Source organism: Phaseolus vulgaris, chromosome 7 (assembly GCF_051622355.1).
Source record: "Phaseolus vulgaris cultivar YP4 chromosome 7, ASM5162235v1, whole genome shotgun sequence".
Classification (NCBI taxonomy): Eukaryota; Viridiplantae; Streptophyta; class Magnoliopsida; order Fabales; family Fabaceae; genus Phaseolus; species Phaseolus vulgaris.
In genome coordinates this window covers 55234407-55250688 of record NC_143504.1, presented here as the reverse complement: position 1 = coordinate 55250688, position 16282 = coordinate 55234407, and the positions used below count along the sequence as shown (strand labels likewise).

General features: G+C 34.3%; 1 protein-coding gene across 3 annotated transcripts in view; it reads left to right on the top strand.

The window, feature by feature from the left end:
* The first annotated feature begins 3705 nt into the window (after positions 1–3705).
* The window catches only part of LOC137830378 (putative triglyceride lipase), a 31688-nt gene continuing 19111 nt past the window's right edge, over positions 3706–16282 (top strand). The window contains exons 1-4 of one of the 3 annotated variants that reach the window (XM_068637670.2): positions 3706–4286; positions 8986–9044; positions 12018–12099; positions 12285–12352. In XM_068637670.2, the coding sequence (XP_068493771.2) occupies positions 4002–4286; positions 8986–9044; positions 12018–12099; positions 12285–12352 (494 nt within the window). In that variant the 5' untranslated portion in view covers positions 3706–4001. The remainder of the gene's footprint in view (positions 4287–8985; positions 9045–12017; positions 12100–12284; positions 12353–16282) is intronic. The other 2 variants (XR_016522919.1, XM_068637671.2) reach the window with 2 other exon arrangements.

Here is a 16282-nt window from a genome sequence, read left to right as displayed (position 1 = left end):
CACTTAAAAATAGATGGGTTTGGATTGAGAAAGATATTTGTGGGAGGAAAAATAATGAATTTGTGAGTATTAGAGAGGATGTATGAGGTTGTTTAGATTGAGGAGTAATAAAGTGAAATTTTGATGATGGTTTATTAAAACTCGTAAGTGATGTGATAGTTGCAAAAGAATTTATAAATTATTTTAAATATGTAAAATGTAAGTTTACAAATTTATCTTTGATATTGACAAATATTTGAATAATGAATTATGATATTTTTTTATGTTTGAATTAATTAAATTTTTCTAATATATAATATCCATAATTATTTGTATTTTTTAATAAAAATTTTAAAAAAATATAATATAAAATATTTTTGTGTTAAATTGAAATCAATTTATTAAATATATTAAAATTTATGAAGATAATATTTATTATTATGGACATTTGTTATTTTATATAACTATATATGTGTTTGTTGATATTATTATTTTATTTTATTATTTTCATTATTTATAATTATATGTTGTTATTAATAGTATAATTAAATATTTTTTGAAAATATTAAATAAATTTATGTAATATTTAATTTTGTATATTATAATAAAATGCATGTACAAGGGTATTTTGATAAAGAGTAAGAATCCTACACGGAATCAACGCAAATCTCTTTATTTGTGTGAAGAATGAAAAAAATGCATTTACCACTCCCTCCCTCCCTCCTAATTGCACATACCTAAAAAAACACAATGTTAATGTTCTTTTATGTACTAAAAAACATTAAAAAAATAATATAAAAGAGACTGAGATAGTGAATAAAATGAACAAAGTCTGTTAAAAAAAACAATGTGATAACTAATAGAATATGCAAATATTTTTACACGATCAAGCAATAAGATTATTTTCAATAAAAAACAAACTAACTATAAGTGGATTTTCGAATGTCAGAATTTTTTAGTAGTCGCGCATTGCTCATAAGTCAAAATCTTAGATATAATGATTGACTCTAATGTATTAGTATAATTCAAGTCTATAAGATGGTTAAGACAATCAAGCTAATTAATTCAATATATTAACCAGTCCAATAGAAAATATTACATAAAATATTAAAAATATTACAAAAATATTTACATATTTTATCAATGATCATTTAGGAGGGCTTAGATTCTAATAAGAACTTAAGATAGTTATATGAATAATAAGCACAATTGTGTGTTTATGACAATGAAAAAGAAAAAAAAAAAAGGTATAATTTTATCCTATTTTTCTTTTGAATTTGCATAAAGTTCTTCGTTTTGATTAAGAAGAAGAATGAATAACTTATTCAAAATTGTATTCTCGTTTTTTAGTAATATTTGAAGTCAAAACTTATTTTCCAAAATCCAAAAGCATGTTACTGAAAACATGTGTTTGAGATTTTGTTTTTCGGTACATGTTCTTAGATCGGTAATTCCATAACACTTTTTTTCAGAATGTACAATTCAAAATACTACAATGCACTACACTTTACCAATGTGGGACAACAATGTGGCATGATGTGCAACGACACTGGAAAACAAATTGATGGTGCACGCTAAAAGTTAGAGAAAAGTGCAACGAATAAAAAGTAGGTTTGAAGTTAAATTACAAGTCTAGGGTATTTTGATCTTTGTACTATGAGTTTTGCATGTAACAATTATGAGAACGCAAGAAGAAAAAATCCAAAAAATTATCTCGTTTTTTTCATGTACCTTCATAATTGTTGTAATTCTAAAAGTACCCTTTTACAAATATTTTTAGGATTTGTTGGAAGTGAATGAGGTTACTGGTAAAGTAGTGTTTTGTGGTGGTATTTTATGATGAAGGTTGTAGTATTTGGTGTTTCATTAAGAGTTACGATAACAATTTGTGGGGGTTGGTGATGATTTATGGTGGGAAAATAAGTTAGTGTGTTTTTTTATTTATTTGTAGATTTTGTAAAGATTCCGAATAGTAGAATACAAAATACAAGATAACTTTCAAAGTGTAAAATTTAAAAATAAAAATAATATCAAAATTATAAAATTTAAAATATAATTTTGTATTAATACAATAAAAATAATTAAAGAATATAAAAAATCCCAAAGTAGTGTTGAGAGGTAAAACTCGAGAATAATTAATACATTAATTATGAATCAAGAAAAAAAATCGATATGACGAATATAAAGGAGACTATTTCAAATAATTCAATTTGGAAAAATGATTACTAAATGAACCGGGTTGAGAAGTACTTACCATAAATTTTTTAGTGTAAATCAAATAACACTTAAAACAAAATAAGCATGAAGTAAGAAATTATTGGTTTCAAAATAAAAAAAATTAACTGCTAACATATCAATCTTATAAGTATAGAATGTAGTACACATATTAGAAGATAAATGTACCTTTATAATACAAATTATTTATGTAAACACACCTCTAAATAAATTACGCATAAATTTATTTTTCTATGCATTTTTTAAGATTCTTTCTTGATATTTAGATCATTTATTTATTTATTTTTTAGATTCCTATTACATAAAAAAACTTAAATATATTCAAAAGAATTATTTGTTTTATTATAGTGTTTCACGTTACATAATTGCAGTCGTTATAAACTAATCATAATTTGAAAACAGAAAATTGTTTCTCACAATTGTAAAATAATCTCTTAAATTTTAACACTAAACACCCCTGTAAAAAAAAAAAAACAGAGGATATTTCTTCCTACACCCCCAACAAATTTCACTTTGCAACCATCAATTTTGAAAATACTATTTTACCCTTTTCAAAAATGATTTTCATATTTTTTTTAAATGTATCAAAACATATTTTCTAAAAAAAAATATGAAATATATTTTTAAAAAACGTTTTTTTATAATAAATTTTTTAAAACATATTATATATACTAGTGGAAACATAGGCATTGTGACTGTGTATCCGCATTTTTTCTCTCCTGTTCAACTCGAATGATGATAGAAATTTAACAAACATAACTAATACTGGATGAGTAAAAATTGAAAAACAAAAAATAACATGTAAAAAAAATGATAAATTGATTAATCAATCTCTTTCTTTTTTCTTTTGGTTTGAGTTTCTCTCATTCTTTAAACTTTTTCTTTTCTTTTATTAGTGGGTTTGAGATCTGAAAGTGTGACGATGTTCACGTAAGATTTGAATTCACTTGATAGTAGATAGAAAAGAATTATGATTTTATAAAAAAATAGAGTTGCTTAAAATGGAGTAGAAAGAATGATTGAAATTTAAGATTATTTTATTTGATAGGTGAGATTTGGTGTGAGAATCAAATAAAGATAATGATATATGATCTGTTGTTGCCTTAAAATAAGAAATTAAAAGAAGATTGAAAAGTTAGTTTGCATATAAAACCTATTCCTAAACATTAATTTAAAAATTAAAAAATATTTTTATTTTTTAAATAATTTATATGAAATGATAAAATATGTCATTGTAATAGTAAAAAATGATATATACTATGTGAGCGTAGAATAAAAAAAATTATATAATTTTTTTTTATAAAAAGATATCAATTTTTCTTTATAATTATTTATAACTGTATACCACTCTAAAGATTATCAAACTATCATATATGTATATATTTTGGAACCTGTTTGTGAAAATAATTTTTCTAAAACATGTTTTGAAAAAACTTTTTGAAATGATAAAAAATCAGGTGGGGCATTTTAGTTATTTCAATTAATAGATGAGGGTACAGGAAAATTTGTACGGGGTGCATTAAGACACATCTAGAGATAGAAAAGCCGTAGAAAAAAGTGTCACCGTCCACGGAAAGAAACTGTTGACATGCTTTCCAGAACCAACCAGAACTGAGTGAGCTACCGGTAACACTTCTCTTGGCGGTACCTGAAAACCCACTATCTATTCTCAACCATTTACCCTTTCTATTCCTCTGAATTACACGTTTTGCCACTTCCTTCCTTCTATTCTCTTCCATTACTTATATATCTTTCTCTCTTCCCGCCTCTTGTAATGCATCATCAAAATGTCTTCGCTCCAATTCCGTTACGCTCTCTCTCCTCTTTCTCCCACGCTTTCGCCTCCTCGCCGGCCAATATTTTCTCGCACTTTCTCTCGTTTTCCGGCAAAATTGCACGTTTTCTCGGCCTCGTGGAGGAGGAGGCGAGTTCTCTCAATCTGCTGCTCCTCGAAAACCGGTTCCCAGCTTCGGCAGGTCGCTGTTCCCGAGAACGATGATCGGCCTCCGTTCGATATCAATCTCGCGGTTATTCTCGCTGGTTTCGCTTTCGAAGCTTACTCAACTCCACCTGTACGTGTTCCTTTCTGTTGTTTTCGTTCGGTTTTGGAGAAAATACTCGGGAATAGTGAAGCCGTTTGTGCTAATAGTTCATAATTGAAGTGCTAGAATAGTTTATTTTATCTATTTTTTTTTTGCTGTTTAGTTCCTGAGATTATATTATTCGATCGTATTGTATATTTTATATTTATATTTATTATAATAATGATGATTGATCATTTTGTCACTCCCTAGTTGTTTTTTTGTTTATTTAATTGGAGCATATTAAAAAAATAAATTAATAGTGCCTTCATTTATTTTTAAGTAATATGGAAGTCATGTTGGGATGGAAAGAGTGCTATTTTAAGATTTTAGGATTAACGTTTAAACAATCTAAACCCTAAACCGTTGGTATTTTTTAAGGTATTTGTTAAATAAATCATGAAACTTGTAGGGAATTGTGATTGAATGACCGTGTAAAATTGTCTTACACTTTATTTACATAATCTATTTTCTAATAGAATTGCAGGATTGATGATTTTTTTTATTCATCATTATATTTTTTTTTTAATTTTCTCTGATATTATCGCTATAAAATTTTAATATCAATGAAAATACACGTTTTTCTAATTTATATCTCTTTTAGTATCAGATTAGTCCATACGCTCTTAACACCAATTTGAATATAAGGAAGAAAGGGACTAAAAGGTGACTACTACCAAATAGGCATAGTTGAGAATGCTCAATTCATTAATTATCAGAATGCACAGTAGAGAGAATATATAACCAACATAAACAATTACAGCTCACCAATAGATGAGAAGGAATCTACCCGGCAGAAGGTAAAAGTTGTACAATAATGTACTAAACTTAATACAGCTTAGCAGGTTTCTAGCCCTTTCTAGAAGATAGGGAAAACAGTTCTAAGATTATACTAGGCTATTTCTAATTCATGACAACAAATAATTCTTCTCATTTCTCAATCAGATATTCAAAAGATTTACAAATCTATTAGTAGAATTTGTACAAGAGATTTGATAAAAGCATGTGTCCGTTGCGATTAAAATTTATTCTAGTGCCTTCTAGTGATCCTCTTTTCCTCAGTATACAGAGTTAAATATAATCCTTGAAATTGTTTGGCTTTTTGGTGATTCTCTTTGATTTGGTGGACCATGTTATGTTACTATCATCATCCTCCACTAGGGAAGACTTTTACAGACCCACACCTCAAAAGCAAGAAGCCCACTTGTTCTTTTGGCCTCATCAATACCCTCCTCTCAAGGAGTTTTTTTGTCCTCAAAACCCAGTCTTAGAAATTGACTCCTAGTTGAAACTTCATCCTCCTATATAGCCTCCTATGCCATCTTCCCCCTTTGAATGGATGAGCCATTGATTCACTTGTTCTCCCTTCTTCATAATGCTGTGGAAGCTAGGATAGACATAGGCTCAATTATTTCAGCTCCATCATAAACACCAATACTCCTTTCCTTAGAAAAGCTCTAAATACTTCTTCATTCATTAGGGATTGAGATGTAGAAGGAGCATTCATAAGCTCAAAAGGCATTACGAGGTATTCATAATGACCTTTGTGAGTTCTAATGCGATTTTGGGAACATCATCAACCTTCATATACACCTAGTGGTATTTGAATTTCAAATCCAACTTAGAGAAATACCTTGCTCTGTGTAACTCCTCTAGTAGTTAGTCAATAACTATTATGGGAATTTTTTGTGGCTTTATTCAAGGTTTTATAATTCGCACACATTCTCCACTGGTTACTCGTCCTTTTCACCAATATCATTGGACTTGAATATGCACTATGACTATCCGATTGTGCCCATTTTCCATTAACTCACGTTCCTGCCTCTCAGTCTCATTTTTGTGATGATAAGGATAATGAGGAGGCCTCAAATTAATCGACTCTTGACCAGGTAGTCCTTTGGGTTCTTTGAAAAAATGATCATTTTTTTTATCAGCAAAGAATGAAATTAAATTAAGAGGGATACAAAAGGGGTATCCCAACCCTTTTACATAAACCAAATCACATTAAGAATCACTAAGAATAAAGAGATGAACAAACCTCCCAGAAACAATAGATAGATAATGTTTGCTGCATAAGCTAGACATCCTATTCCACCTAGCACCGTGCTCGTATTGGAATGCCATAAGCACTGCAAACTGCAACTACAAAACCATCAAAATACACCAAAATATTGGTTATCTCCACCACCTCATTGACATTCCTTCTACCCAGCTTGCAGTGGCACGATTGTAGCACTTGTCACAAAATTAATCATTTCAATGCAGCAACTTCCATTCGCTCCTTTTTGGACTCTGGCTTCCCCCTGTTTGCTCCTTTTAAGCTCACTTTTATCAAAAACCAACTTCCTACTTGCCAGGGTCCATCTCGCACTTAAATTGGTTGGAGTTTACAACTTCGACTTACATCCCCCAACATGTCTAAATCCCCACCACAACCTCTACTGCTACCATCCACATGTGAGACCACTAGTTGATCAACAAACACACTTAGGGATTTCCACAACAACCAAAACACCACATAAAAAACACAATTTTTGTTTCCTGCAAAAAGAACCCTGAACCAGCATACACCCTGCCTCTATTGGTCTGTTATAAGACACATCAAAACAGAATCCTCCATCATGTCCTTATCATTCCTTTTGACTCCCTTGCATACAAGCACATATGTCCTTTCCATCTTGCACCAGCTGCAGGCTGTGACAAACCCACCTACACCTCTAACCAACTATAAATCCAGTATAGGTTGTAGTCTTAAAACTCTTGGTATCTGAGAGTCCTAATTATAACTTCTAATGCAAAGCATTGGATTAAGAATCCAGTCTACGAAAGAATAAGTAAAGGAATGCACCTTGTGCTTCATCCAAAGCCAAGATTTGAGTTGAGCCTTCTGAAACACCTCCTCCGCATCTACTAGCCCTTTTTTGAATACAATCAGGTTCCTTTAGTCCCAGATACACCTAATAACAGATGCCCAAACACCTTTCCATACCAGGTTTTGCTTCTTGCTAGCATTGCTCAGATAAAAACTCATAAAATGTAGATTTAAATCATTCTGTTGAACAGAAGAGATACCTATCTATTTGAAGCACAAGGACCATACCCATTGTGCGTATTTACACTCCAAGAAGATATGTTGACAAGACTCCTCCTTAAGCTGACACATTGCACATAACATAGATTCCATCGTCACCCCTCTCCTACTCAAACTCACCTTGTTGGGATTTTATCCAGCAGCACTCTCCAAGCTGTCACGATCACATTTGGGAATGCCTTAGTCTTCCAAAGGAAATTAAACACATCGGATTGGGTTCCACGAGACTGCTTGGCAAGGCACTCATAAGCAGAATTCACAGAAAAAAGGCCTGGTTCTTCCTTCCCCCACACCTGCACATCCACATCATTCCTTCTCATTAGTGCCCCTGATAACAGTGTAAAGAGGTATGCTTCCAGTGATGATTCCCACTCAAACCTGGCACGCCTCTATGTCAGCCTCCTTCTCCAATCCGAATTAATTCACACGCCAACTTCACCCACTGTTTGCCCCTGGTTTAAGGATAGGGAGAACAGTCTAGGAAACAAGGATTTGAGAGCAGAGCTCCCAACCCACACCTCCTCCCAGAACTTTACTTTGTCTCCACACCCTAGTTTCCAGCTTAGTTCTTCTTGAAACCATCCTTTTCCTCCTCCCTCCTTGCACACTTTATAGAGATCTTTCCACCACCAAGATTGGAGTTTGACTAGTGAATGGACGCTTCCAGGCTTCGACCCATACTTTGAAAAAATGATCATAACACTTTAAAAATATATTTAACACCTCTTGTTAGTTATTGGTAAGTTTCTTATTTATTAAGCCTTGATTTACACCCAACATACCACAAAGATATGCAAATAATGATTCTCCTTGAGGTACCCTTTTGAAGGTTTTGGTTCCTAGAGATGTCCCTATCTCCAGGGTTTGCTTTTTCCATGCCCAAAGAAATCAACCATGACATGTCCAAGATCATATCAACATCCTCTAAATCAAACAAATATATCTACCATGAAAACCCAATCTTCTATTTTGATTTTAATTCTACGACACACTCCAAGCGTTTCTGACTTGTGCCCATCTTCCATCAATATTCGCATACTCTTGGTGGTCTCCCCTACTCCAACCCATATCTTCAACCAATCTTCTAGAAATAAAGTTATGTGATGCTTTGCTGTCAATCAAAATAAACAGAGGCAACTCACTTACTTTTCCTATAAGTTTAAGAGTTTGAGGCGACTCTTTCTTCAACTTGAAGGTCGAGCAAACTTAGGGCGTTGCACCCACCATCTGTGTCTCCCTCTTCTCCCTCATATACATTTTTTGAAACAGGTTCTCCTTGTCGCATTCCATCTGGATTTCATCACCCACCAATATAATCTAGAGTTGTTTCATGAGGCATATAAATTTGTGCATATGGTTGTATGGTCCACCGCATTTAAAATACTAACCTCTCTTTCACTTATCCAACAAGTCTCGATAGGCTAAATGCCTTGTCTGCGTATGTATGCTACTTATATTATTCTTGTTGTTTCTTCATGATATTATGAGTAGAATGGAATAAATTGATCACTATTAAAATGAAGATAATGATTTCTTGAAAGATGTATTCAAACACCTTCTCAAACCTTTTTTGTTTGTGCCCATTACAACATGTTGCAGGAAAATATAGGCAAGCGGGAAGTTGATGCTGCTGGTTGCAAGACGGTCTACCTCTCTGAGTATGATTCATTTGCTTTCCAATCATGGTTGCACATGCACTCATTGTTCATTCTTTTATTAGTTTAATATATCCAATGCTTATTTTAAAGATTCTTGTGGAGAGAAATTACATATATTCATATGATAGAATCCCCTTTGTGTGTATTAACAAAATTGAGGAACACATACATATTACATAGCAATTCATAGGGATGGACCCAAGCCCATACAAATCATATGCATCAAGCTTGTTACATATATAGTCCATCATAGGGCCCTACAATTGTTTGGTGAAGGTATTTGCCAATTAATCATTATTCTGAAAATAAAGTAAAAAGAGGTATAGGATTAGTTCCTTGTATAATGAACACATAGGGTTAAACTTGTTACATCTAACACTCCTCTTTAATCTGGTGCATATAAATCGTATGTACTAAGCTTGTTACAACTATAATCAATTTTAGGTTCCTGTAAAAAGTTATTGAAATTATCTGTTAATTCATCATTCAAATTAACAAACTTAGTCTTGATGTCTTTAGATACAATCTTTTTTCGAATAAAGTGGCAATCAATCTCAATATGTTGTCATTTCATGGAAGACAAGATTTGAGCTATTATGAAGAGCAACCTGATTGTCATATATACGTGTCATGACATGAGTGACCTCTCCAAATTGTAATTTTTTTAAATAACTATTTAAGCCAGTAGTGAGATCATTGCTATATATTTTGCTTCTACACTAAATCTCGTCACAACATTTTGTTTCTTGCTCTTTGAAGAGATCAAGTTATCACCAACAGAGGCACAACTAATCTTTGTGGATCTTCTATTAGAAGGAGATCCTGTCGACCAAACAACTTTAGTATGGATACTGTGACCATATAACAAATCTTTTCCAAGAAAACCTTTAATATACTTCAATATATGAATGACTGCTTTCCAATGATGTACACATGTGGAATTAAGAAATTGACTCATCCCATTGACTGCAAAGGAAATATTAAGACGAGTAATAGTAAGATAGTTCAAATTTTCAACTAATCTTTTGTACTTCCCTAGATCTGAAAGAAGCTCCCCTTCATTAGGTAGGAGTTTGACATTGGGATCCATGTATATGGTAATAGATTTTGAATTCATTAACCCAATTCCTAAAAAATATCCAGTGGATATTTCCTTTAAGAGATAATGATACCAATGTTGGATTTGCTACCTTAATCCCCAAGAAATATCAAGATCTTTGGTCTGTGACAAAGGTGTTGCTTTACCTGTGAGATGCCATGGTAATCATGTTTGTAAGGATAATGTCATCAATGGCCAACATATATTATTAGAACAATCTCAGTTATTTAAGCAATTGTTTGATCCATATAATCTTACAAGAGGAAGAAGCCATTGTTCTGTACTATGCTTTTGCGCTAAATCTTGCCACTAAATTCTACTTCTTATCTAGAAGTGGATCTTTTGTCAATAGGTGCGACTTCCCTATTTTCATTTGAGTATCCCACAACTCGAGTATGATTATTGTGTAGGGACTCCTTTAATGTACATTAAAGAGTGAATGGACTGCATTCCAATGTCTCGCACATTAGAATTAAGAAATTGACTGACCACACAAAGCACAAAGGAGATGTCAAGATAAGTGATCATAACCATAAGGTGGTTTAGTTTCCAACCAGTCTTTTTTTCCTCTCAAGATTTGAACGTGACTCCCTTTGACTTAGTAGAAGTTTAGCATTGGGATCCTTAGGTGTCTCAATGGGTTTGGAATTCATTAGCCCAATCTCCTCTAAAATATATGTTAAAATTATGATTATTATGTATTGTACAACTTATATAAAGATGTTTCTTGGGTCTATGTACGTATAACTTTTCCTTCTAATGTACTCTTTCCTACTTCATAAATAGGAAATATACATCAATTGAGTATGTAATCCACTGGTTTTTCATCACATCTAAATTGAAGTTGGTATGAAGAGCCTTCTAGATGGACTATCATTATCCGCTATTCGTTGTTGGCCGCTGCCGCTTTGTCTGGCGAAGTCAAGGTTTGGTGTGTCTCAAGGAGAGCAACCCAACCCTGGTGGTGTCGTGACCTAGAGCATCATGATGCCCAAGGTGCTGTGTGTGCGTGTCCAAGGTGCTGCCTTCCTGATGTCGGAATCACAAAGGATTGCTGTTGTGTATCTTGTTGGTGTTTTTGAGCATGTTTCTACAGTTGTCTTCCTGGTTTGACGCACTTAACTAGTCAAGGCTGTCTCCTCGTGCCTTTGGGTTTTTCCTTTTCTTCTTAGATCTGTTTGTCTCTTTGTCTTTGAAATGACTTGTACTATGTCTGCTCCTTTTTTTTCTATTCCTATATTACCATGACAACTAAACTGAACAAACTACTTGTACTTGACTTGGTGCGCATCTGTGGAGTTATAGTTCGTTGGTTAAGAATACCATGATCATTTGGAAAAGGTAGTCGGTGTTGATCCGAATGAAGATAAACCTCTATGGTACAAACTGGACTTTAAGTGTTGTGTTGTTTTGTGGTATTTGATTCAACAAGATGTCTTAAAAGTACTTAGATCCTTTAAGACATGCTCTTCTTTTTGGAAAAAGGCGGATGATAGTTTTGGTAAAACATCTCTTTGATGCAACTCAAAGAGCCTCTCTCAATATGAACACTGGGTCCTTGGGAAGGCACAAATTTAGATTAGGCTCTAAATACCATATAGAGAGAAATGTTATGTATCCATGTGATAGAATCCCCTTTTATGTATTTGCAAAACTGAGGAACATATATACACATAATATATAAAATAACATAGGCATGGGCCCAAGCCCATATATAAAATATATCTATAATGTCTCTAACAAATCTGATGGTGTCATTTGATCCTATGTTGTTGCCCTTATTTAATCAAACGAAGACTTGTTGTAGTAATTATTTTCACAAGATTTCCTTAGAATAATGGCATGTTTAACCATATTATTTTGGGTATCTGCAGGGAATTTGTTCATGAAATTTATGATGGTCAACTCTTCATAAAGTTGAAAAAAGGGTTCAATTTTCCTGCCATGGATCCATGGGTTGGTTTTGTTTTTTAAATTACCACCCTAATTATAGTTCTCTGATGAGATGAAACTACATGTTGCTTCATCTTGTATCTGACAGTTATCCCTGTTGCCCCCAATTTTTTAGTTAATTCATACAACAACTTATTTCTCTATGATTTCTATCATTTCTTTATATCTGTTATTTTTTTGTCATCCAGGGAACCAGTGATCCATACATAGTCATACAGCTGGATTCTCAGATGGCTAAAAGCGGTATCAAATGGGGGTGAGCATTTATCATATTTCTGTTTTGTTCATTTCACTTATTCAAAGCCCACCATCTCATGGTTAAGAGTCAATGTTACATTGCATTTTCTTTTTCAGAGTCAATTGTGTTATGTGACTGTTTTGACTTTTCTTTAAAAGATATTTCATATTGTCCCTGGAAGCATTTTCTGAAGTTTGAAGTATTTTGGATTATCAAGTTTAGAAGGAATAATATTTTCTTCTATATAAATTATGAGGTCATTAGACCTATATATACATGAGAGCTTGCTAGTTATTTTAGGAAATATGGACAACTAATTCTAGAGAAACAAATCCCTATGATTGTGGGATTGTTTCTAAATACATAATCCTAATATTAATAGTAAGATACAGCTGTGATACAAAATAAAAATATAATAAGGATAAAATATAAAACTTCCTAAACAGTTTTGACACTCCCCCTCAAGCTGGTGAATAGATGTTCTCCATTCCCAGCTTGGATATAATTCTTTCAAAGTTACTGCAGTTCAGTCCTTTGGTGAGTATGTCTGCAAGTTGACTCTGAGTGGACACATATGGGGTGCAAATCAAGCCACTGTCTAACTTTTCCTTGATAAAATGTCTGTCCACCTCGATATGTTTAGTTTTATCATGCTGTACTGGGTTGTGGGCTATGCTAATTGCAGATTTATTGTCACAATATAACCTCATAGGTTCATCCCATCTTATCTTCAAGTCTTCCAATATAATCTTCAGCCATAGAAGTTCACATATTCCTTGGGCCATTGCTCGAAATTCTGCTTCAGCACTTGATCTAGCTACTACACTTTGTTTTTTACTCTTCCAAGTCACTAGATTTCCACCAAGGAAGGTGCAGTATCCAGTAGTTGATCTCCTATCCACAACTGACTCTGCATAATCTGCATCCGTGTATGCTTCAAGACGAACACTTTTGTTTCGTTTGAACAAAATCCCTCTTCCTAGAGTCCCTTTTAAATACTGCACAATTCTAAGGGCAGCTTGCAAATGTGCCTCCTTTGGTTGGTGCATAAATTGACTGACTAGACTCACAGCAAAAGCAATGTCTGGCCTAGTGTGAGATAAGTAAATAAGCCTGCCCACGAGTCTTTGGTACATTTCCTTGTCCACGGCATTATCCTCCTCCGCACTTCCCAACTTTATATTTGGATCAACTGGAGTACTTGCTGGTTTGCAGGCTGTCTTTCCTGTTTCTCTAAGCAAGTCAGTAATATATTTTTGTTGAGATATGAAGATTCCTTTCTTGGAATGGGCCACTTCAATTCCCAAAAAATATTTAAGTCTCCCTAATGTCTTAATTTCAAATTCCGTGGCAAGACATTGACTTAACGTTTGCTGCTCCTCTTTGTCATCTCCAGTTATTATAATATCATCTACATACACCAATAATATTGTTACTCCTCCTGAAACTGAATGTTTAGTAAATAAAGTGTGATCTCCTTGGCTCTGTTTGTAGCCCAAACTTGTCAAAACTTTGGTGAATCTTCCAAACCATGCTCTTGGGGATTGTTTCAGCCCATATAGAGCCTTTTTTAGCTTACAAACGGTTCCAGCAGCAACCTGTCCATCATAGCCAGGGGGCAACTCCATGTATATTTCTTCTTCAAGGTCTCCATGTAGGAATGCATTCTTCACATCGAACTGCTGCATATCCCAATCATGATTTGCTGCTAATGACAATATTACTCTGACCGTGTTCATCTTAGCAACCGGAGCAAATGTCTCCAAGTAATCCACTCCATAGGTTTGAGTGAATCCTTTGGCTACTAACCTTGCCTTGTAACGCTCAATAGTCCCATCAGCCCGATACTTTACAGCGTATACCCACTTACACCCTACTGGTTTTTTTCCAGTTGGTAAGGTGACAAGCTCCCAGGTCCTGTTCTTGTTTAGTGCCTCCATTTCCACATCCATGGCTTGTTTCCATTTCCTGTCAGATAATGCTTCAGATACAGAGGAAGGTGTGGGTGTAGAGTTTAAGTTTGTGAGAAAGGTTTTATGGGTAGGAGAGAATTTTTCAAAGGATAGGAAATTTGATAGAGGGTAAAGTGGCTGTTGGGTGCAGGTTCTGGTTCCCTTTCTAAGGGCAATAGGAAGATCCAGGTTTTGATCCTCCTGTGCTTCTGAATTTTCCAAAATAAACTCATTAGAATTATTGGAATTTCTAGGATTAGAAACTGTTACCTCATGTAAAGATGGTAGGTTGGATTCTTGGACATGGATAGATTCTGGAATGACCTTTCCTCTTCTTGAATATACCAGATTTTTTCCGAATTTCCCACCACCATTAGGTGCAGATTCAGCTGCTGATTCAGGTGCCTGTTCAGGAGCTGATTCAGGTCTTGCTGCTGGTTCAGGTGCTTGTTTTGTTCTTGTCTCAGTTTCAGGGACAGCAATGCTATTTGTCCCAATTTCAGGTCCAAATGCCATATTTGGAAGCATGAGAGGCTCATCTTCCTCTCTTACATTCTCCCCTTGAAGATGAGGCTGGAAGTAGCTCTCTTGTTCGTTGAATGTGACATCCCTTGACACAAAGAATCTCTTTGACGGGGGGTGAAAACACTTGTATCCTTTTTGTGTGGTTGAGTACCCTAAGAATACACATTTGACAGCCCTAGGGTCCAACTTTCCCCTTTCATTACTATGAACATGCACAAAGGATACACACCCAAATATTCTAGGTTGGAGTTTATTTGTAGGGTTTAGGTGTGGGTAGAAGGAGGATAGGACTTCCATGGGGCTTTTTGATGCTAAGATTTTAGAGGGTAACCTATTGATTAGGTAGGTGGCCGTAAGAAGGGCTTCCCCCCAAAATTTCTTAGGGACATGATTTTGAAAAAGTAGAGCTCTAGTTTGGTCTAATAAGTGCCCATTTTTTCTTTCTGCAATCCCATTCTGTTGGGGTGTGTTAACACATGAAGACTCATGAATTATCCCTTCCTTTTGGCAAAAAGAGTTTAGCACCAGGTTAAAGTAGTCCTTGGCATTATCAGACCTAATTCTCTTGATATTAACTCCAAATTGATTTTTAATCATAGACACAAACTGAACAAAAATGGAGCTAACCTCAGATTTATGTTTCAATAGGAAAACCCAAGTCACCCGTGTACAATCATCTATGAAGGTTAAAAACCACTTAGCACCTGAGATATTAGGAATATTAGCAGGACCCCAGACATCAGTATGGATAAGAAAAAAAGGGACTCATTTTATTACTAATGGGAAAAGGTACACGCTTGTGTTTCGCAAGCTCACACACCTCACAATGGAGACTCTCCACATTTAAATTCTGAAACAAGGAAGGGAAGAGCACTTTTACAACTTGAAATGAAGGGTGTCCTAGCCGACAATGATATAGTTGAGCTTTCTCTTTACTGGTCATGGTGGATTCAGATATGAGAGAGTGACTATTGATACCAAGATTAGGATCCTCCATGTAGTATAGGCCATTCCATTCTCTAGCATGTCCAATCGTCCTCCCTGAGTTTTTGTCCTGAAATACACAATAGTTGTTATGAAAAACAACGTTACAAGAGAGATCTTTTGTGAGTTTCTGTACAGAAATCAGATTGGTGGACAATTTAGGGACATGAAGGACATGTTTTAATGTTATAGATGGGCTTATTTGGACTTCTCCTTGACCTGCGGCAGTTATACATGTTCCATCTGCTGTGGAAATTTTCTTGTTGCTAGGACATGGGATATATGTGGAGAAGTATTTAGGTAGAGGGGTCATATGGTCAGTAGCACCAGAATCTAGTATCCAGAAATGAGTAAAGGGTGTATCTGAAGCAGTAAGTCCAAAAGAAAATGGAAACTTACCAGAATATGTTAAGGAGCACATACCTGAGGGCTTCTCCAATTTACTAAGGAAGGACCTTACCCTTTCTATCTCTTCATGATTCAGCTG